The sequence below is a fragment of the Sphaeramia orbicularis genome, chromosome 14 (genome assembly GCF_902148855.1).
Source record: "Sphaeramia orbicularis chromosome 14, fSphaOr1.1, whole genome shotgun sequence".
Classification (NCBI taxonomy): domain Eukaryota; kingdom Metazoa; phylum Chordata; class Actinopteri; order Kurtiformes; family Apogonidae; genus Sphaeramia; species Sphaeramia orbicularis.
The window spans coordinates 22,680,436-22,702,853 of NC_043970.1; the positions used below are offsets into that span (position 1 = coordinate 22,680,436).

Here is a 22,418-nt window from a genome sequence, read left to right on the forward strand (position 1 = left end):
ATAGTTTTCACAATATATCAGTAAATACACGTTTGTTGGCTTCAAAAATTAAACGTATCGTATCCATTTGAGTGGACATTTTTGCAACTCCATGAAAAATAGGTTCATAAAAAGCTGTCAATCGCGTTGTTTTTTTGTTTTTTTTTCATGCCTAAAGAGGAATAAAAACAGGGGGGAAAAATCCTGATTAAGGTTCTCATAATTCATGCATGAAAAGGTTAAATCCAGGTAAGATTACTGTCTTTCATACATGACCAAATTTTCTGATTGTTGTGCTCATCCTCTGCCAAAGGAGACACAAATGACAACAAGACGGCGGTGGGACCAGAGGACGTGTCCAAGATGGGCTGCCCCTGTCTGGGAGAGCACACAAAGCTGGAGGTGGTAATTGAGGAGTCGTATGAATTCAAGGTAAACTAATAACAGCAGAGGAGCATTTTTTTTCCCACTGAATTTCCTCCATTAATTATGAAACGTTTCTTGACATAAATGTCAGTTATGTCAAAATATTTAGTTAAGAGTTAATATTTTATCTAACTCAGGGTGGATGATGAATTATTTGTGATATGTATGTAAGTAATGGGTGTCAGTAGAGTGCTTTATGCATCTGGAATAATCCACAGGGATGATGTATCACTTACCTGTAATAGAACCTATAAGATCAGTAACATGATATAACTGTTATTCAAAGCTCCAGTTTCATGTGCTTAAGAATTTTACATTCTGCTCCAGCTTTTCTGCCTGTTTTCCTTGGGGACAGTGGGGTTTTGTGCTCGTCTAAGCCTGCTTTGGTGACTCACTGTACACAAAACGTACAACAAAGAAGCAGTTAATTGCTCTTTTATTCATGGTATCAGTGTCCCCCGTCTCCTGAGTGTGAGCATTATATTGATACTGGATATTGATGCACAAAAAAGGCACCACTAACTAACTGACTTGTCCCACTGGCTGTGTTTGTCTTTGTGGCTGTCCGCAGAGCACCGTGGACAAACTAATCAAGAAGACCAACCTGGCCCTGGTGGTGGGGAGCAGCAGCTGGAGGGAGCAGTTTGTTAGCGCCGTCACTGTCAGCGCAGGTGAGTCGCAGCGTCCTGAAATGTCTCATCTGTTCATCCCTCTGAAATGGGACCGGTGGAGGACGAAGCCTTCAGGCTGGAGCTGCAACACCTGCTGCTTCCACCCAGCCTGTTTGTTGTACAGTTCATTTATTTTATTGATATCTTTTTGAATAAGATCCAAATATTTTTGTTGGACCTTGCGAAATTTCCCAAAAAAAGCCTAAATTTTAGTAGGTAATGAATGGGACAGTCTACAAAAACAGGTCGTTTTAAAATAATTTTGGCAGTGCATGATTGCCGCCTCCCTTTAATCCAGTCAGTTCGTTTATTAAAAATGCATGAATTCCTCATGTGGTTCACCATAAAAAAAAAAAAAAAAAACCCTGCTTGAGAAATTAATGGCTCTGAAGAATTTATGTAGATGCACCTAAAATTGTGAACCTTTTTATTTTGCCCATTCATTTGGCTTTCTGAACCTTTTAGCTCTGCACCAGCGCACAGACCATTTTAGCTAAAAGCTGACTTGTACACCAGAGAGGTGTGAGGATTTTAATACACCGTTTTCTATCTGCTTGAAGTCACTTTGCGTGCAGAGAGTGTATATAAATAGAAAGTACACTTCCTGCCCACATGTACATATATGAATCGGTGAGTCACAGCTACATCTACAGATTTAATATAATTATTAGAAATGTTGAGCACTCATACATTTGTCATCGTATAAAGATGGTGGAGGTGGAGGAAAGTTTTGACTAGGTGTCAAACACTTTATCTTAAAACCTTAAATCTATACAGTACTTATATCTCACCACATTTTTGTATCATTTCAACAAAAATATTTTCAGCTGTTCCATGATGCAAAATGATATTTCAAACTAACACTTCATATTAAGGTAAGAAGTGCTTATTATTGTCAATATTAGAAGCATATGGGTGCTTTATTCATCACTGTAAAGCAATTATTAAGGTCTTATTCTGCATGTACATTCTGCAGCAGTGGTTTACAGAGGACTCCATAGGACAAAAACATGAAAATTTGAAAATCATGAAAATCTTTTTTTTTTTTTTTTTTGGGGGGGGGGGGGTTTAGGTTTTTCTTGCTAAATTATGACTTTAATCTCTTAATCTTTTTTCTCATTAACTTTCAATTAAAAAAACCTTTTTTAATTAATTGATTAATGTTGCTTTGCTCATTTTAGGCTTCATAGTGTGGTATTATTTCTCTTATATTCACCTGCTTTTCTTGTTTGTTGGCTCAAAAACCAGATTTACTATTTGAGAAAGGAGGGTGGTAATACCAAAAGAGTCATTCTCTGTCAATAAATGTGGTCTATTTATGTAACAAGTGTTAATAATGTCCAAATAAAGCTAAACTAAGTCTTTTTAACACATATATTCTATAAGGTGAAGTGTTCTCATGACTAACTCACTAGTAGTTTGGAAGTAATTCACCCATATGCTCCTTATTCTAAAGTTGCTTAATTATTTATGAGTAATACCTCACTTTAGAAATGGGACCGTTTAACACAGATTATATTAAGAGTTATTTGGACACTATTAACACTTGTAGTTTCTTTACTTTATTGTACAAGGCCACTTCTGAGCAAAGCATTTTAATAGTGTAAATTATGTACAATAACTTCTATACTTCATCACAAATGCAGTAATCAGGAGGTTAATGAAGAAGACTGCTGCAGAATAAAGTATTAATAAGTGCTTAATGACAACTAAAAAAGAGCCAACATGCAACACATATGCTAATAAGTAATGTGGTTGGGGTGAATAATGGTGGCATTAATGCTAAGTGTTTAGAGTTTAATATCAGGATGACTAATTAATAATAATAATAGGACATATAATTAAAAACCAGAGGTGCTAAACCTTTCTTTATTCCAATAGAGGTATAAATACTTGTGTAAGAAAAAGACTCTATAAGTATTCTTAGTTATTCCACTTCTTTACCACAGTAACAATGAATGAGTACAGGCTCTGAAATGTACTCAAAGTACAGTATAAAAGTAAAAGTTGAGTTTTTTTCATCAGTTGTTTTTTTGTGAAATTTTTTGTCATTTTCATTGTTGAATCTCAGAATGATCACAAATCAAAGTAGATCAAATTAAAATAAATTAAAATACATTATAACATTAGGTCAGAATCAACAAAATTAGCTTTAAAATGGTGTTTTTTGGTTACGTCTTCATTTCCAAACTGTTACTTCATTTCCTCTTTGGCTTATGTTGATGGATACATCAAGAGTTGATCTAATGTTTGTGTTGTCTCATCTTTTTTATTGTGAAATCAGTTTGAAAGTAAAGAAGTTTTGCATCTAGACAGATGACAAATGAGGGGAATCATCATAAAAATCAACAATAATTTCCAGGAAGTGCATGAAAACTAATATAACAAGCCTGTTTTCAAAAGAGGAGAAAATGCAGATGGTGTTAAAGTAAAAAGTCAGATAAATAAATATTCAAGTAAAGTACAAATACAGATACTCTACTTATTAGTGTAGTATTTTTATTTGTAGTTTCTCCCCACCTATAGTAGTGGGAAAACATTTTGGACACCTTTGTTTATTGTTCAGAAAAAATGACAAAAGTAAATTCTTGACAGTTTCAACATGTCATGTCCTGGATGTGTTTCATTATCTTGCTGAAACATCCAGTTTCAACCATGATGGAACAAAGCTTGTGCAGAAGAAAACATGTGGGTTTGGAGAATCGAACAATACTTGAGTTTAATGATCTAAGTGGGACAGTTAATGCAATAATGCAATATATTACAAACACACGCGGAGTATGTTAAAAACAGTAATAGGGAGATTATACTTTGTCTGTCTTCAGCTTCCTCAGGCCTTTGTCCAACTCCTGTCTGTCTCCAACAGGTGATGATGATGAAGAGGAGAGTGGTGAGGAGCGTTTGCCATCCTGCTTTGATTACATTATGCACTTCCTGACAGTTTTCTGGAAGGTGCTGTTCGCCTTTGTCCCCCCCACTGAGTACTGGAACGGCTGGGCCTGCTTCTTTGTGTCCATCTCGCTCATTGGCGTCCTGACGGCGGTGACCGGGGACTTGGCGTCTCATTTCGGCTGCACCATCGGACTCAAAGACTCGGTCACCGCCGTGGTGTTCGTGGCCCTCGGCACCTCTGTTCCAGGTGGGCGTCAGAATTGTTTTTCTTTGCGTGGGTTTCCTTTGAGATTCAGCAGAACAGTAGGAGCAGCTTCTTAGGGAGACCAGTGTAACCTCTGCCTGTGCTGTCAGATTAATTCTCTCCTGAGTTCCCATCCTGAACATAACAGGCTACAACAAAGAAACACATTTTCTGTTGCTGTTCTGTCTCCGCTGCCTAATTTTCATTTCACTATGTCCTAAACACACAGAGCAGCACAAATGAGGCTCTGCTCACTGTGCTGTATGACAATAAGGTTTTGACAGGTTTAGATGAGAAAGCTCCACAGACTCCTCTGTAATGTGGCAGATTCATTAGGATGGAGGCTTATGTAGGTTAGAAGGCAATAAGAGGACATTACAGCCATTCATTTGTTTTAAGAACAGTTTTAGCGGAACTTCATTTGGATAAGTAGGCAGCAAGCAGTGGAGAGTAACTGCGTAAATTTACTCAAGTACTGCATTTAATTACAAATATGAGTGTACCAGTTTGTAGTACTTCATGCATCTATTTCACTCAGAGGCAAATACTGTACTTCTTCCTCCGCTATGGGCCAGATCTACTAAAGGTTTGTGTGTTTTAAAACATGTGCAAAGTCATTGCACATGCAAAAAAATTTATAAACTGATTTACTAACAGCGCGCACTAAGGGTTACATCTTTCAAAGGTGCAAAATAGTGCATCTGCATCCAGTTAGTACGTTTGCTACAATGAATATACAATATGGGGCGTTTACTCACAATTGTGTGTGTAATGGGAGGAAAAAATAAAAATTTAGCACACGCAAAGTGATTTATCAAACCTGGAAGCAATTTTGCTTATAGAAACTGCGTCTATATTTAACACGTCTCAAAAGAGGTGTAAAGGGTTTGGATGCGTAATTGTGCACACATGGAAGTGGTTATTGCCACAAAAAGGAGACACTGAACTAATGAAACGAGATGCAGAGAATGCATTTTTCACCCTCGTGTGAACATTTTTGGAATGATTCTTTTCCACTTGATCTGAAAAAAAAAATGCACCGACATTAAGCTACATTGTGACAAAAACATGTCTACGTGACAGTCAATCCAACAACCTCCATTCCCCCCCAACATCTAAAATGAAAAATAAAAGAATGAATGAGTCATGCAATACCTTCTATAACTGAACTCCTCCAACGTTACATTTCTGTGCGTATGGATCATTTCAGTGCACTGTTCCCATTAGTTCTGGTGTATCCCACAGCAGTTTCTACAGCGTATTGTCTCCAGTAGTGCACACAAAATCCTCATTTAAATAGGGCGGTCTCCAAGACTTTGCACCTGTTGTAATTTGAGGAAGCAATCTTTGTAAATCACCCGCAAACCACGGTTCAACCCCACACACAGAAAATTTTATACACACACACACAGACACACATATATATATATATATATATATATATATATATATATATATATATATATATATATGCAAATCAACAGTCTCATTTATAGGCTGAAACCTAACACGAGGTTTCATTTCAAGGTTTCACAGGCTAACTTTGTTTCAAATTTAATTCAGTGTTTAAGATTGAACATTTTTTTTCTGTTAGCGTATGACTTGATGCTGTGAATCAAAGAGTACATGTTAAATATGGGTTTGATCATTTTGCTGGTTTCAGTTGCCCCCTGTTTGACATATGCTCGAGTGTTGACTGAATCTTAAAGTGGTGGGAGAAAAATTAGGGGGGAAAAAACAAGACATTTACAATACACACCTTGCACCTCCCTGCTGCAGCTTTCTCCTCTTAGTCCAAATTAAAAAATAAATATAAACACAGATTATCTGATAATATTTCAGGGTCAGGTCAAGCGGTCATGTAGGCACAAAATTACTGTTCAATGACCTGTAACTTTTTACCTAAATGACACAAATAAGTTTATTTTATATTTTGCCTGAGTTAGCCCTATTATGTGAAAATGACAAAAAACACGCTCAGTCGCGTAGCCACCGAAAAAGTACATCTACTTTTTAGGGTTTACACAAAAGTGGATAACATGCTGTTCTTGTTCAACTATTGTTCTAAATGGACATTGGTATTTTAGATAACATGTTTATCTACAAGATTGCCAGTTTTTGTAGCTAAATATTGATTGCCTTATAAATGAGAGCAAAAACACTCAGTTACATAGTTGCAAGGCACTTGGTCACGTAGCTGCTGACCTAATAGCCAACATTTAATGGAGGACTTAAATACTCAATAAACATTCACAAATCCTTGATCACTTTTATTTACTATATATAAAAAGTAGTGCTGTCAAATGATTTAAATTTTGAATCAGATTAATCACAAGGTTGCTGTGGATTAATTTTGATTAATCATGATTAAATATCATTCATTTTTAATTATTAATCACGTTTCATTTTGCATGACCAAACAGACTCAAGAAAGAAGGGACTATATATGCACTTAACGTATTTATTAAACACCTTCAACAGTTTCAACAAAACAACTTGAAACAACGGTTCTGTCTTGGGTTTTATTGTCCTCATATTTCCATCCAGAGGACCAATATACCGTTTAACATCCTCCATCTTTATGGGTTGGTTCTGCTGCCTGTCACTACTGGTTCAACTGCCCATTTGTTCATGCGCAACGCTAACTCTACTTGGACAAACTGCCCCAAATGCGTTGGCAGAGACATTCAGAGTCATTTTGTCTCTGCAGATGGGTTAATTGTGTTAAAATATTTAATCAAATTAATCATGATGATGGATTAATTTGTGTTAAAGCGTTAATTTTGACACCTCTAATAAAAAGTAAATATAACAATAAATATACTTTGGTCATAATTTTGATGAAATAGTGAACAGTATACAATAACAAAACATTAAGCTTCCAACTATGCTTCATGTTTCAAATGTTTATCATACGACACGTGATTGGCTCACACAGTTTTTTAATTGCTCATGTTCAGTCTCATGATTTTAACCTTATAAATGTCTGAATTTCTGCAGCACATTCTTTAAATCAGCCCTTGTTAACTTCAGCAGACTGGTTCTGGTTGAGGAGGATGTTATTGGTGTCTCAACTTCAATGAACACATACTGAATGTTTACTGGTTCAGTGTCTTTGGCAGGTTTAAAACCATTAGCATTAGCACATGTTCACTTTTCCTTGATCTGACCCTTCAGAGTCATATGTGACTGAATCCAATCATCAATAAGTAAATACAGGGTGTCCCATAAGTCTCCATACATAGGAAAAATAAACATTTCTTGACATAAACCATTTTTATTTATACAATATAAATGACTGCCATTTTGTTGGGAACACATTTCAACGTGTGTCCTCCACTGCTGAAGAACTATAAAGAAGAAATATAAAGAAATACATGTTAGAACCATATATGTATGGAATGTATTATGTCTCCTATGTATGGAGACTTATGGGACACCCTGTACATCTGTCAGTCCCATAGTTAACCCCCTAAATGTCTGAAAACACCTGTGATTATCTAACATCTGAGTCTCAAAGTAGATTTCCTACAGTCACAAAGTTGGTAGAAATTGTGTTTATTATCAGATCTCTTTAATTAAAATATGCTGAACAGTAATTATGGAATGTTTGTTCAATAATGCCGAAAAATATTGAGCACTACAGCTATAATGTATGTACATTAATTCTATCAGATATTACAAACTGCAGAGAATAAAGGTTGTTTTTGTATGTCTGACAGAACTCCACTATCACTCATAATACGTATATCTGTGAGAGCTTTGTGAAAGTTGCAGGTGTCCTTAAAACACTTCAATGTAACTGACTCAGAGGATGTCAGCTGAGTGTTCAGTCCTTCAGTCTGTCACAGGACACATTTAAGGTTAAGGTTAAGGTTAAAGTTAATTTACCTTATTATCCCCATAGGAATATTCAGTGTTTGCATATTACACATCCATTTAGGACAGAGGTCGGCAACCTGATCTTCAGATGGAACTAACCGACACAGATATACAGGTGTCTAAGATGAAACACTGGATAGCTAATCTTGAAGATACTGTTGGGGATGAAGATGTTCTTGCTCAGAATTACAAATAGAGTCAGACTGAAAACTTTCCCAGACCGGACAAAACTGAAAAAGAAGTTCAGGAGCAAAAATCACATTAGCCACATAAAAGAAATATTGTAATAGGCTGTTATTTTGACATTGTTCTGTGAAATAGTCCTTTTTTATTTAGGCTGACAGCTGACTGCATGCTCCAGACATGAGATAAAAGGATGACACATAGAAACAGATGTAATTTTTTGTTTACATGATAGTTTTAATTTTGCTTTTTCTTTCATGAAGACTGGATGAGGAGGACTCAAATAGACAATGAGTACTTTATTGGAAAGCAACCTTCAACCCAGTGTCTTTTTTTTTTTTTTTTGAAGTTCAAAATGTTTTTATTGCATACAGAAATTAAATTTGGTTTTCTCCACAACAGTTCATTGATTTCATAAATGCAACACACTACAGTTTTTATTTTTACTTTTTTAAATACAAGGTAAAAAATGATGTATACAGTCATATGTTCATTTTAATTGTCAAAAGGGTTTTGTGGTGTTTTCTTTTCTGTGGGAAATGGGTCCATATGGCTCTTTGAGTGTTTAAGGTTGCCGACCCCTGATCTAGCATTAGCATTATAATTAGCATTAGCATTAGCAGTGTTCAAACTAATAAAACCCTGTGCACACCCAGTCTAAACCATTCCTGAATGTGCACTGAAGGATTAGATTTCAGCAACATGGCAGAAACATGTATTGCAAAAGTTGGGATGGAGGCAACAAAAGACTAGTAAACCAATTCATTAGGTGAACTGGCAGAGGTCAGCGATATGAATGTGTATAAAATAGATATCTGAGGATATAAAGATGGGCGGATGTTCACCAATCTGCAAAAAAATTGCCTCTATAAATTGTGGAGCAATTTCAGTATAATGAAATTGTCATAAAATTGTGGGAAATATTTTGTCATCTACAGTACATAATATAATCACAAGAATCATGGATAAATCCCTGTGTGCAAAAGACAAGGCTGGAAATCAGTACTGGATGCTGTGACCTTTGGAGATTGAATTTCTTCTTAACGCTGTCCACTTTCTTAGTTTAAGCATTTGATATGTTTTCTATGTTATGTTGTGAATAGAAAATAGGCTTAAGAGATTTACAGATTATTGTATTCTGTTCTTATTTTCTAGAGTTGTACTTAAGATAAGATAAGATAAGATAAGATAAGATAAGATAAGATAAGATAAGATAAGATAAGATAAGATAAGATTTGCCTTTATTAGTCCCACAAGGGGAAATTCCAGATTCACAGCCGCAAAGTACAAAAGCACACAAGAGCAAAAGAAGCGCAAAATCAAAAATAAAGACAAATCAAAAATCAAAAAAGCTATATACAATTTACAGCTTTGCACATGGTTTATTGCACTGATTATTGCACGGTTTGCACTTAAGTGAATATTTACTCATATTAACCTCCTGAGACCCAGGAAATGTCAGCAAAGTACAAGCTTTTTTTGTTTTTTATTAAATAAGTGCCTATATTGCACAGGTGTCAAACTCCGGTCCTCGAGGGCCGGTATCCTGCATGTTTTAGATGTTTCCCTCTTCCAGCACACCCAGCGGTTGTTATCAGGCTTCTGCAGAGTTGGATGATAGGCTCATCATTTGAATCAGGTGTGTTGGAAGAGGGAAACATCTGAAAAATGCAGGATACTGGCCCTTGAGGATCTGAGTTTGACACCCCTGCTATATTGGAGACATCATGATGCAACAGTTTTTTCAGATGCAGTTTTTTTAATTTTTATGGAATGTCCTTTGTGGTGGACAGTTTTCTTTTCTTTTTTTTTTTTGTATAAAGTTGTGAAACTCTTGGCCACAAATGCAGACAGAAAACCCACAGCTGGGTCTTAGGAGGTTCTGCAAAATTGCCATGAATTCCCTTTTAAGTGTAGTGTCTGTGTGACTCTTGGTTGTGTTGTTGCAGACACTTTTGCGAGTAAAGTGGCTGCCATCCAGGACCAATACGCCGACGCCTCCATCGGGAACGTGACGGGCAGCAACGCCGTGAACGTGTTCCTGGGCATCGGGGTGGCGTGGACCATCGCTTCCGTTTACTGGCACACAAAGGGCAAGACATTCAAGGTGAACCCCGGCTCGCTGGCCTTCTCCGTCACCCTCTTCACCATCATGGCGGTGGTGTGCGTGCTGGTGCTGCTCTACCGCAGGCGTCCGAGCATTTCTGGCGGAGAGCTCGGGGGCCCACGGACAGCCAAGCTCCTCACCTTCTTCCTGTTCCTCTCCCTGTGGTTCATCTACATCCTGTTGGCTTCTTTGGAGGCCTACTGCCACGTGCCTGGCTTCTGAGGCAGAGGGAAATGGACACGCCCAGCTCTTCTTGTTGTTTTTACAGTTTCCTGAACGTGTTTTCTCTCTGTTTTTGTCTATTTTCACAAAGGTTTATAGATATTTATATCATTAGTTATTATTAATACTGCACAATATCGGATTGACTTTGAATCTTTGGACTTTTGAACTTTACTACCACCCACTATGCTGTGAAGGATAGCTTTAGCCACTCACGTTTAAGATCTTCTCCACTTCTCTTCCTTTTCAGTGTAACTTATAGTCATTATCAGATTAAACAAGCCCTTTTTCTCGTCAAACCTTTTGTCGCTTGACACATAGAGCTACTGGCATCACGTCCTCCATCTGTGTGGACAGTTTTTTTAGTTTTTCAGTGTAAAGAAAGATTACAGCAAGTATCAAAAAGATTTCTTGTACTTTGAAGGGTGAACAAGTAAACGTGGTGCATGGGTTGACATTTTACGTATGAGGAAAGACATTACGGAGGCAAACATATTTGTGTCTTGATATTTATAACTCAATCTAAACATTAATTATTCATTGTATATCATGTAAAAGATGAACATTGTGCGTGGGAGTTTTGTGAAAGAGTAGCTGTGTTTATTTTTGCACGCATCAGATTAAGAGTTTCTTGGTAATCTATTTTAAAGTACTGTATGTAATATTTTGACATGGCTGTTGATGTGTTGATGTGTTTCTGTACATGTAAATCACAGCTGTATCATAATCTTTCACTGCCTGGTGCCCTTCCCCCAAGGATTTCTGACACAGCCAGGGTTAAAGACACCTTTTTTACAGCAGGCATTACAACACACAGCAGAGTTCCTGCTTGAAATTGTACTATGACGTGTAAATTGTTTAAGCACATTCATGTTTTATTTTGTGTGTGGTTGGTTGGTGTGTGTGTGTGTGTGTGTGTGTGTGTGTGTGTGTGTGTGTGAGACTGGTTTGTGTTTGTGTGCGTGCTCCTCTGCTCTCCAGCACAAATCGGTGAAAGTCACGACGCCATTTCATCGGCGTTCCAGAAACAGTACAGATGTTTGAATACCAGAGGGACGCCTCTTTCCTTATCGGTCACGCTGACACTGTGAACATTTTTCAACATCACCTGTAGAAGAAACGCCGCAGAGAGCAAAGGGACACTTTCTGGTTCGGTCTTTACAATAGCACAATACGAAACCATCCACTCCATCAGTTGAGGTTAAAACGTGCTTGAAGAGAAGACATGTACAGAACTTCCTCAGAGTGTCTCCTTGTGTTGCACAGCAGTTAATATTCCAGTTATTTATTTATTTATTTGTTTTTTTTGTTTCTTTTTTTAAATTAACCTAGAATCTGTAGAGCCATATTTATTGTAACAGTATTACAGTAGAGGTATTTATATGATCCTTTCAGTTTTATTGATATGCACGTTTACTGTGTAAAAAGTGAAAATAAATGTTGCGGATTTATGATGCTGTAAAAGGAGTTTTTGTCATAATTCCACCTGCAAAACAGAAATGAGTGAAGGACAGTAGCAACATTGTGAAGGGTGCTTCAGAATTTCAATAGGTTAGTTAGCCTGGTAAAAACATAAACTATCTAACATAACTACTTCAATTTATTCATTAATATCATGTAACTTTTTAATGCTTTATGATTACTTGTATTAACTGGGTAATAAAGTCCTAAAACTTATAGTATAAACGTCACAACACTGAATTTATTAAAATTTCTTAAATTTTCACTGTTGGAGTCAAAGCCAGCTAAATCAAGACCAAGTCTAGATGAAGCATTACACAGACAAGTTTACCAAATAGTCATACTCAACATGGGTCGATATCATTTGCTGTGGCTAAACCAGTTAATTTTCTTACCATAACACAAAAATAACAATCATCTCTGAGCTGATTAAACTTTCATGGAAAGGGAGCAGATGCGAGCCACAGGGAGGCGATGCTCAAAAAACACAAGCAGGATTGTTAGTCACACCAACCATGGCACTGTGGAATTTACACAGTAATATGTGATTTTTTGGGGTTGTGGTCTTACAGATGAACTCCTACAGAAATTATTGGTTGTATTTGAGGCTGGTTTTACATCAAATCACAGTAATGATGTTAAATCTCACAATATGCAGGTTGTTTACAGATACACTCATTCACTCACTGGTCTTAGCGTAAAATCCACTATTAGACCTTCAGAAAGTTGTCTCGAGACTGATATTTTGAGTAGCTACTACAGGAAAATTTTTCTTTTTTACCACAAATCATAGAATGTATGGTATATCGTGCTATAAACATGCCCATCTGCACTGCACAGCCATAGAAAAACATCACACAGTATTTTGTTGGACTGCCTACAGTGTTGATTACAACACACACTGACTGTAGCATTGATTATGTCACACAGTGCTTTTGTTTTTTTGATCATTTGTATTCATAAATATTTTAGTTTTACAAAACAAGAATGTGAAAGTGAGGTCTAGGGATGGTAATTATAACATCAAACATACATACAACATCAACCATTTTTAATTAGTACTGTCACTGTTTGTAAAGTCCGTCCATTTTCTCCAGTGCCTTTTTCCCAGTTCCTCCTGGAGCCACAGGGGGAAAGTCAAGCGTTCCATCAGTTTAATGTTCTCTATGATAGAAATAAAAAGGCCCATTGCGGGTGGTTCCTTCTGTAGCCAACATTTTGTCATGGCTTTTTTAGCTGATGTCAGCAGAGCTTTTGTGACAATAAAAATAACATTTATTTTTGTTCAGAGTTGCATTAATTTTCAATCAGTAGTTTTTAGTGATGATGGGAGAGTCCTCTAACACACATCCCAAAGATTTTTTTTTTTTTTTGTAAACTTTATTTATGAAAAGTGGGCCTGGAATTATAAAAGAGTACAAGTACTTTTTTTTTTTTTACATTTGAACATAGAACATAGATAAACAGAAATGAATGCCCTCCTTCCCTCCCGAACCCATAGTCCTCATGTGCAATTGAATGAAGCTTAACACAAAATACGTAAATAATAAGTAGATAAATAAATAAGTTGAAATAAATAACTAAACAGACAAATAAGTACAAAAAAGACTAAAATGAATACAATGCGCATCCCAAAGATTCTTAATAGGGTTCAAGTCTGGACTCTGTAGTGGAATCTATGTGTGAAAATGATGCCTCGTGCTCCCTGAACCACTCTTTAACAATTTGAGCCTGATCCTTGTTTTCATCTTTTAATAATCATGTGTCATCAAAAAAAAAACATCCACCAATATTCAGACCTGGTCATTCATTATATTCAGGTTCAGCTGACCTCCTTTATTTGGGCACATTATGTTACCTGACCAACTAAAATCAACACCCAGATCATAGCTCTGCCCCCCTAGGCTTATACTGTGGGCACTAGGCATGATGGGTAATCACTTCATCCACCTCTCATCTCACCCTGATGGACTTATCACTCTGGAACAGGGTCAGTCAGATCTCATGACCTTTCTCCAGTTAAACAGTCCAGTCTTTATGCTCTCTATCAAAATGATGGTTGTTTAATAAATCAGAAACCACTCACTGCATCAGTTTAAGAAATTTTTGCAGCCGAAACCCATCCATCACTTTTGCAATTATCCTTTGGAAGGATCTGAACAATTTGCTTAGGGGACTTTTTTTTTAACTTCACACTACATGTTGTTAAGTTATTATAATAACTAACATTTTTGATACTATCTGTAATGTAATTTCCTATTTTTTCTATAACTATCATAATTAGTTACACTTAATTCATACACTGTCACGTGGAAGTAGTTACACCTAATCCACTGCACATTATGTTACCATTTGTGCTAAATGTGCAATGAATTAAACGTCAGTGACATGTGCTGCAGTCACACTTCAAGATAAATAATCAAGATACACTAATTGCTTAATTAAGTTTGATATTTGGTCATATCCTGGGGATCAGTCAAGTTAATCTGTATTGGTATGTGTATTTACATCCTTTTTTAAATGTATATGCAGCTGCATGGTAAGACAAACACTGAGTTATTTATCACTAGTCTCCTCCTGAGTCTTTCATTTATCCCTTCAGATTCTGTCCCTATTGATTTAAAATGGGTAAGGGCAGGGTTTTTTCAGGTAATTATCGCTGAATGTGTCATTTAAAATCACAGTCCAGGGAAACTGGAGTTAATGAGGTTTGTCCTCAAGGAAAATGACCTCTAGGCTTTTAGTCATTAGATTTTAACTGATATTAACACTTAATGTGAAGCTCAGCAGCAGCAACGTGTTACAGAAACACATCTGAAGAGGTGTGGAAGGAAAAGAAAGCATATTGATACATGAAAAATAAAACTAAAAGAGAAAATTTATGGGTTCAATTTACCTACTTTACACTGCGTTTTGATAATTGCATCTTTTTAATTGCATGCATAAGAATGTAATAAATGCAAACACATTAGTTGGGAAATGAGCCCCCAATGTGGCAGAAGACATTAAGCAGTCATAAAAACATAAAAACTGTTGTAGAGCTCTATTTCCTGTAGAAGTGGAGCCACTTTTGTGACTTTTTGAACTGTGAGATTGCCTCGAATTTTGCTCAGTAGCTTCAAAATGATATTTTATTGCATGAATTCTTGAACAAGCACTCAATGTCAACTCTTGGGCAGATCTGTATTAAAGGTCACTGACGTTTTATGTGATGAAGGACTCTATTTAGAATAAAATGCTGAGAGCAGATGGAGCAGCAGGACTTTTGTTCTGCATTCAGCTCTCCTCTAAAATAACCCGAGATGCTACTGATGTGCGGCTTTCAGCCATCACTGTGATACAAAGAACTTAAAAGGCTTTCCACGACACAAAATCAACAACAAAACTCATTTACACTGAAGAGTATTGAAGCATCTTTTGTGCCCACATATAACTGCTGGACCTTTGCATTGTTTGTGAATGACTATTGTTGTCAGGACACAAGCATGACCTTTAACATAGATTACAATGCCAGTTTAGCTTCTCTGTAAATAAAGTAAGGCACTGGCTACTGCCACAGTACTGTGGCACAAAATATCAGTTTGTCTATTGCCACAGAGCCAATCAGATGATCCAAATTCTGCTCTCTGAACGTTGTCCCAGTGGCTGATTAATATTCATCAAAAACCTGGGCAAATTCTTTATATGAGGCAAAACAGTCACCACATTTCATGTTTGCCTGCATGCTGATACTGAAAGTGTGAACAGGCACACAAACCAGCTTCTGGTAACTGGTACCTTAGCCTTTTCCTGTTACCGGAAAGGCCCATGGCATGTGCAACGCTTATTGCCACAGTACTGTGGCAGCAGGGTGACAGGTTACAGTTTACCAGTTTACACATGATATAATGAGGGCGCCGATTGGCTCTGTGGTAATAGACTAATGAGAAAGTAGTCCCACAGTACTGTGGCAATAGCCACTTCGATAAAATAAGCATGATATATAAGCTTTTAGCCTTGAAAGATGTGTGCTGCTGCACTGAGTTTGATAACATATAACACTGGTCAACAAGTAAAACGCTACTAGAATAAAAGTAGTCAAACTTGATCAGATTTGAGACACTAATAAAGAAAAAAACTACGTGAAAAATGTTACTTTTCTATAGTTTTCACATACATATACACATTTATTTTTCCACATGCTGCTTAGTTTTGTTTTATTTTGTCCTATACTTGATTTTTATGTTGGCAGAAAAGAAAAAATGTCATTGTACAGGGAAACATATTTCCATGCTGTGCATATGACAATAAACACTTTAAGAAGGTAAAGGTTCAGTGTGTAATATTTAATAAAGTCCAGCAGTGAAAATGCAGATTGAAACCTGTCACCTCATATTTCCCTGCAGCTAAAATATATTAAATATGAAAGCATCTCAGTCCACAGTTGTTGTTGATACACTTTTCTTTAACACTGGATTGAAAACAAAGAGAGAATGAAGAAGTCTGTGTTGACTAGTGGACTGCTCCCCCATACAAAAAGGTAATGAAGGTAATGAAGGTAATGAAAATACAATTCTTAATTTAAGGTGGTCATACACTAATGAAAAAGTAGTTAACATTTCTGCAATACCATGTTCCATTTCAACAAATACATTCATTTAAATGTTTCACACCCTCAACAGTAAAAGACATAAAGCTGCAGGAGCAAAAAACTAGATTTACATATCTTCCATCTGTGGTTCTCCTCTCTCAGCCTAAAAGAAAAGTGTAAATACAAAGATATATGACCAGATGTTGTGATGATTCATTCTGTTATCGAAACATGAAGCCACTTTTTCATGAACAGTAGAATCAAGTCCAGTTTTTCTGTGGTTGAATTTGGTTGGGGATGAGTAATGACAGCTGTCAGTCACATATTTATCCCCTACCTGTCTGAAAAAAAAAAACTGTTATTAACTCAAATCTGCATCACATTGTAGATTTTCTACAGCTGAAAACATAAGCACACATTAGATGCAGCAGTCTCATGTCATCTCAGACCATTGGAAATTACAGTATTCTGAAAGGTTAAGGAGTTTTTGCCCAATATGTTAAAAAGCTATCAAACTCTGCAGCTTTCAAAGGTTAAGTGCATAATATACCAGCCAAGAATCCCCAAACGCTCACCTGTGGTGGCCCCTCATTACAGTCAGTGAATGTTATTTCCATTTTGGAATTTTTAGTTCAGACGATATTAACTCTGGTCCATATTGAAACATAGTAGATGACTGTGATGAGCATTAAAACTGGATGAAACCAACAATAAAACAAAGAAAAGATGAGGAAGAAGTCTGTTCTGAGTGACTGTATAGTGGAGTCAATGAAACTCTTTATTCTAATGTGTAAAACAAACAACACTTCTGCTTCTCATGTGATTATTCGTGAATGAAAACGTAATTATTAATATCAGATTCTATACCTACAATTAGATCCACCTTAATCTTACACAATGTAGACATAGGAGTAAAGAAAAGAAAAGAAAAGAAAAGAAAAGAAAAGAAAAGAAAAGAAAAGAAAAGAAAAGAAACCAGTGGCTTTGTCTGTACTCTGTAAGTAAATCATTCTGTTATGGATGCCATGTTAATGATTTACTATTATTAAATTACTAATGTCTCGGACACAACACCTCTGAGTCTGTGACCTCTGCTGTGTGGCTGCACTTTTTATTCACTGTTTTATTTCACTTCTTTAGTCTCCCCTCAGCTAATGATGACAAATAAATCCTCTCTACAGATTTTTCAACAAAACCATAAATCGGGGATGCAGTGTAAGTATAAAACAAGCCTTGTGCTTTGTTTCCACTTTATAGCATCATCTTGAAATGTGAGATTAGCAGATGTTTTGTGTTTAAGGAATGAAAATACATTACAAAAGTAAACAAAAAACAACATCAATATTCATAGATGTCCTCCATTTTTTAATTAGCACTGAGCATTTCAGTGGTTATAACAATATGCTGAGTACTATTCAGCCGTTCACACAAGAGCTCATTATTGGCAGTACAATAAATTATTTATAGTTCTGTTTTTGTTGTGGACTGTTCAGTTTTATTGGCATTTATCAAAGACTCCATTATTGTTGTGTTTGCAAGAATCCTTTCATTAAGGCTATTATTGATTATTATCTTTTGTCACCTACAATTCCCAGTTTTACCATTGTGCTGTATTGCTGGGATAAATTAACAATGGACTATTCACTACGCACACACAAAATGCAAGAGTGGAAAGATTTTGTCCTTGAAGCAAAGAGCATCTAGCGAATATTTAATAAAGAACAGCTCATAATAATGAGATACTTTATCGATTCTACAGTCCTTCTCTTTCCCTATTTGTTTTTACAGAGAAGAACCTGCACATCCTGAAGCAGATTCAGCCTGTTTCTCAAAGACACTTCAGTTATGGCCTGACACAGGACACAGCAATTTGTCTGACACGCCGGCCACCCTGCAGCAGAGAGAGAAAACTCACAGAGCCATCACCGCAGCCCTGACCAGATTTATGAGCAACTCTTTGGAGGAGAGAATTATAACTGCAGATATTTGAGACGGCAAAGTCCTCACAACTAAATGACAAAACGGCTCCGGTGTCAGGGACTTGTAAAAGACCTGCACGGAGATTATTCATATGGGTTTAGTCATGTTCAGGCATCTTCTTGTTAAAGGTCTCAGGGAGGTCATGGTTGAAAGAAAGATGTCCTGGCGTCACACTCAGAAACAATCACTCATTTCAAACAGGAACAAATGGCTGATGCTGAAGTGATAACTCTGACTTGGACATTTGACTTATGTACAGATACAGTACATGTTTCATATCAACAAAGCATGAATTTTACGTTGACTGAATTTATTGCTCCTCAGTGTTACACTATTGAACCAAAGCTTTAACATCATAAATGCCAAAACATCCACAGTTTTAAATCACTTTACAAATGGATGGTCTGGTCACAGTACAGGGAGGGTGGAGCCATTCCATCCTTGGCTCTTTCTTACCTTTGTTGGTGTGTCCTTGTTGTTGTTTACCATGTTGGCGTGTGTCACTTCCATTACAATTGTTGGTATGTGATTATTGTTTAAATATATTGTATTATAAGTTATGCAGACTCATTTAGATAGTTACCAAGTGTAAAATACATCAGTTTTCCTAATCTGTTTTATATCGTTATTTACATTATTAGGACTCTAAACAGATGTTACTATATCATTAAGGAAGCAAAAGTAATGTGTTATGTTGTATAAATGTGAGATGGGGGTGGGATTTAATAAGTTTTCTTCTTCCCACTCCTTTTTGAGCAGTACATATTAAGTTTGTTTTGTTATTACTAGTGTACAGGGCAATTGCTATGTTGTCTTGATCACCTTTGTTTATTAATGTATTTGCTCTGCCATTAGCTCCTTGTACACAAAAGATGTTTAATTTTTTCTTCTGTTCAAAACAAATAAATAATGAATGAATGAATCCTTTGGGGGTGAAATTATTGCACACAGGTCATAACCAAGACATGTGGGATGTAATCATCATAAAATACCTCAATTTAATGATTCATAAAGATGATATGAGTCAGCACTGGTAGCCACTTAAAAGTACTCAACAAAAATAATTAAGTTTTAACATGTTAATTTTAGCAAAATATCTCTGAAATGAAAATATATTTAAATTATTATGATATACACTTGTCCTGTGTCCTTCTCTTCGTATCATCATTTAGTGAAGGTTTTGTTCATTTCTCCATGATTATGTTTGAAGGGAGTTAATAAAATGAGTGGGTATGTGGTTCCTTAAACGTTTAAAGAAACATGAGGAAGTACCCTCATTAAGGACTAAAAAATTACCTTATGGTGCCAATTTTTTGTAACATGCAGCCAATTTAACTTATTTTTTTAATCTTTTTTCTGGGTTGCTAAGTCAGATCCAGTGAGACACAGCACTTTCAGGACTCAAGCATGAATGTAAAGATGATAAACCTGCTCCAAATGTCACTGGTTACAAAGTTTAGTTCTGTTGAGCCCAGGGGCGATTCTAGGATCAGAGGTTTAGGGGTGCTGAGCACCCAGAGTGCTGCCTGGCCAGGCAAGAGAAATTTCACTGTTTAGTACATTTTAACGCAATTTCAGACCATCATTCCCACATTTGTGAAAGAAAAGCGCAACATTTTTTGGGTATGAGAAACTCTGTGACTAAACCATCAAATCTGATAAAAGTCATTTAAATGCTGATCCACAGTAAAAGAGGAATGGATTGGAATCATAAAAGAAATATACCCTAACTCTAATTTCTGGTGGAAGACAATCCTCCATTTTGATACAGCTCCTCAACATATACATAGACATAGACATGTACATATACATAGACATATACATAGACAGACATAGACATAGACATAGACATAGACATGAGAATGGGTTTAACTCCAGAGGAATATTAGTCTCAGAGCTACCAGATCTACTTCAAACACTGTCTGCACATGACAATACATTCACTGTACAGGTTCTATCAGTGGAACATTTAGACATCTGTTGGATAAATGGACATAAACCAATAGATATGTAGAATAACACTTTATCATATACCATCAAAACATCAGCAAACCAGCACTTTGGTCATTTGTTTTCCAATTAATCTGATTAAAATATGTAACATTTAGCACATTTAATCTCTGTGGCAGATAATTTGTAAAAAATTGTAGACCAGTGTATATGTTCAGTGTCTCTCTGCTCCCCTCTCTCTCTTTGTGCTTTAACCAAAAGGCAAATAACCAAACAATGTGTTTTATATCTAATAAGAGATATAAACTGGTATATTTATTCAACTTACGACATCACTGTAATAGAATATTTGGTTGCTGTGGAAAATGAAGTTACACAAGTTGATCTTACACTCTTACCTGAATCTGGCTCTTTTTTGTTTTGTTTTGTCTTTTTTTAAGAAAAAAACAAAAAACAAAAAAACAGTTGTACATTCCTGTCTACAAAAAATAAAATCATGATTGTTTCCTCTAAAAACTCGATTTTCGATTTTGATTTTTGGGTAAAACTACAAAAGACAACAGACAACCTCAAATCTGTGATGGTATCACATGATGGGCCAACAGAGGTTTATTTTTTATTTTTTTTTCCATTAAATCTTTATTGAATAAAGTAGAGTACACAAACAATGTATACAACAAGAAAATAACAAGTTCACCAGGGGGAAAACACTACAATACATTGTCCAAATCAGAGCAAATACTGATGGTTTTTAGAGCCTGTTTGTTTCCAAATTTATCTAACAGCTTTAAATAAAGTTCAACATGTTTCAAAAAATAAATACTATTTGGTTTTGTGTTACAGAACTTAGATTTGTGAATGAAAAATTTTAGCAAGCAAGAGAAATAAATTAAGTTTTTTGTTTTTTTGTTTTTTTTTTCTTTTTGGGGTATCTGGGCCCACAGAAGTGATACCAGTGTAAGTCAGGCATCAGTCGTGCGTGCATGGACCACGTAATATGAGTGATCCCCATGCAGTTCTATTTAAATTGGATGATCCATGCGTGGAACAGACTGACCCAGGACACGCTGGAGGGACTCTATCCCTGGCGCTGGTGGATGTGTGTGGGCACAGGGCTGTGTGGGCTCCTCTGCTGAGGCTGATGACCCCGAGACCCAGATCAGAAGAAGACAGTACGGTACAGATCCAGGACAACGGAAGATGAGTGATCCCCATGCAGTTATATGTGAACTGCAGGATCCGGAAACCACGGCTTACACTCGTATCACCACTGCGGGTTCATGAACAGATGTGAAGTCCGGTCATTACAGACTTCTGTGACAGACTGCTGTCACAGATAGGAGGAGGAGCCTACGGTAGCCCAGAGGCACGAGAAAGATGAAATCGATTTGACCATTCCCTTTTTTTTAAAAAAATATCTTCCTGAATTTTTCTTGTTAAAATATTACATTTCAACTACGTAGTGTGTATGGCTTTGACATTTTTCTAGCATGTTAAGAATGGACATAAAGTAAACAAGAAAAAAGAAAAATTTCAGCAACCTACAAATATTTTAGGGGTGCTGGGAATCAATTTAGGGGTGCTTCAGCACCCCCAAAAATGGCCTAGAAACGCCCATGGTTGAGCCTATTACACCTCAATTTAGTCTCCGCCATCGCAATGTTTACACAAGACCAAACATCACTTGACTAAGATTCAAGATTCAAAAATTCAAAGCGTTTACTGTCATGTGTACAGTAAAGAAACAGGCTTCTCTGTACAATGAAAATCTGACTTTGCCGTCCACACTGAATACCACAATAGAAGAAAGAAAAAGAGAAAAATATAAACTACTATTACTAGGAGAAAAAT

At 36.4% G+C, this 22,418-nt stretch overlaps 1 protein-coding gene across 1 annotated transcript in view; it reads left to right on the forward strand.

Annotated features, from left to right (window-relative positions):
* Positions 1 to 12,064, forward strand: part of slc8a4a (solute carrier family 8 member 4a) — a 43,458-nt gene extending 31,394 nt beyond the window's left edge. The window contains 4 exon segments of the mRNA XM_030154899.1: positions 293 to 411; positions 977 to 1,076; positions 3,943 to 4,215; positions 10,227 to 12,064. Of these exon segments, the coding sequence (XP_030010759.1) occupies positions 293 to 411; positions 977 to 1,076; positions 3,943 to 4,215; positions 10,227 to 10,606 (872 nt within the window). The 3' untranslated portion in view covers positions 10,607 to 12,064.
* The last annotated feature ends 10,354 nt before the right edge of the window (positions 12,065 to 22,418 follow it).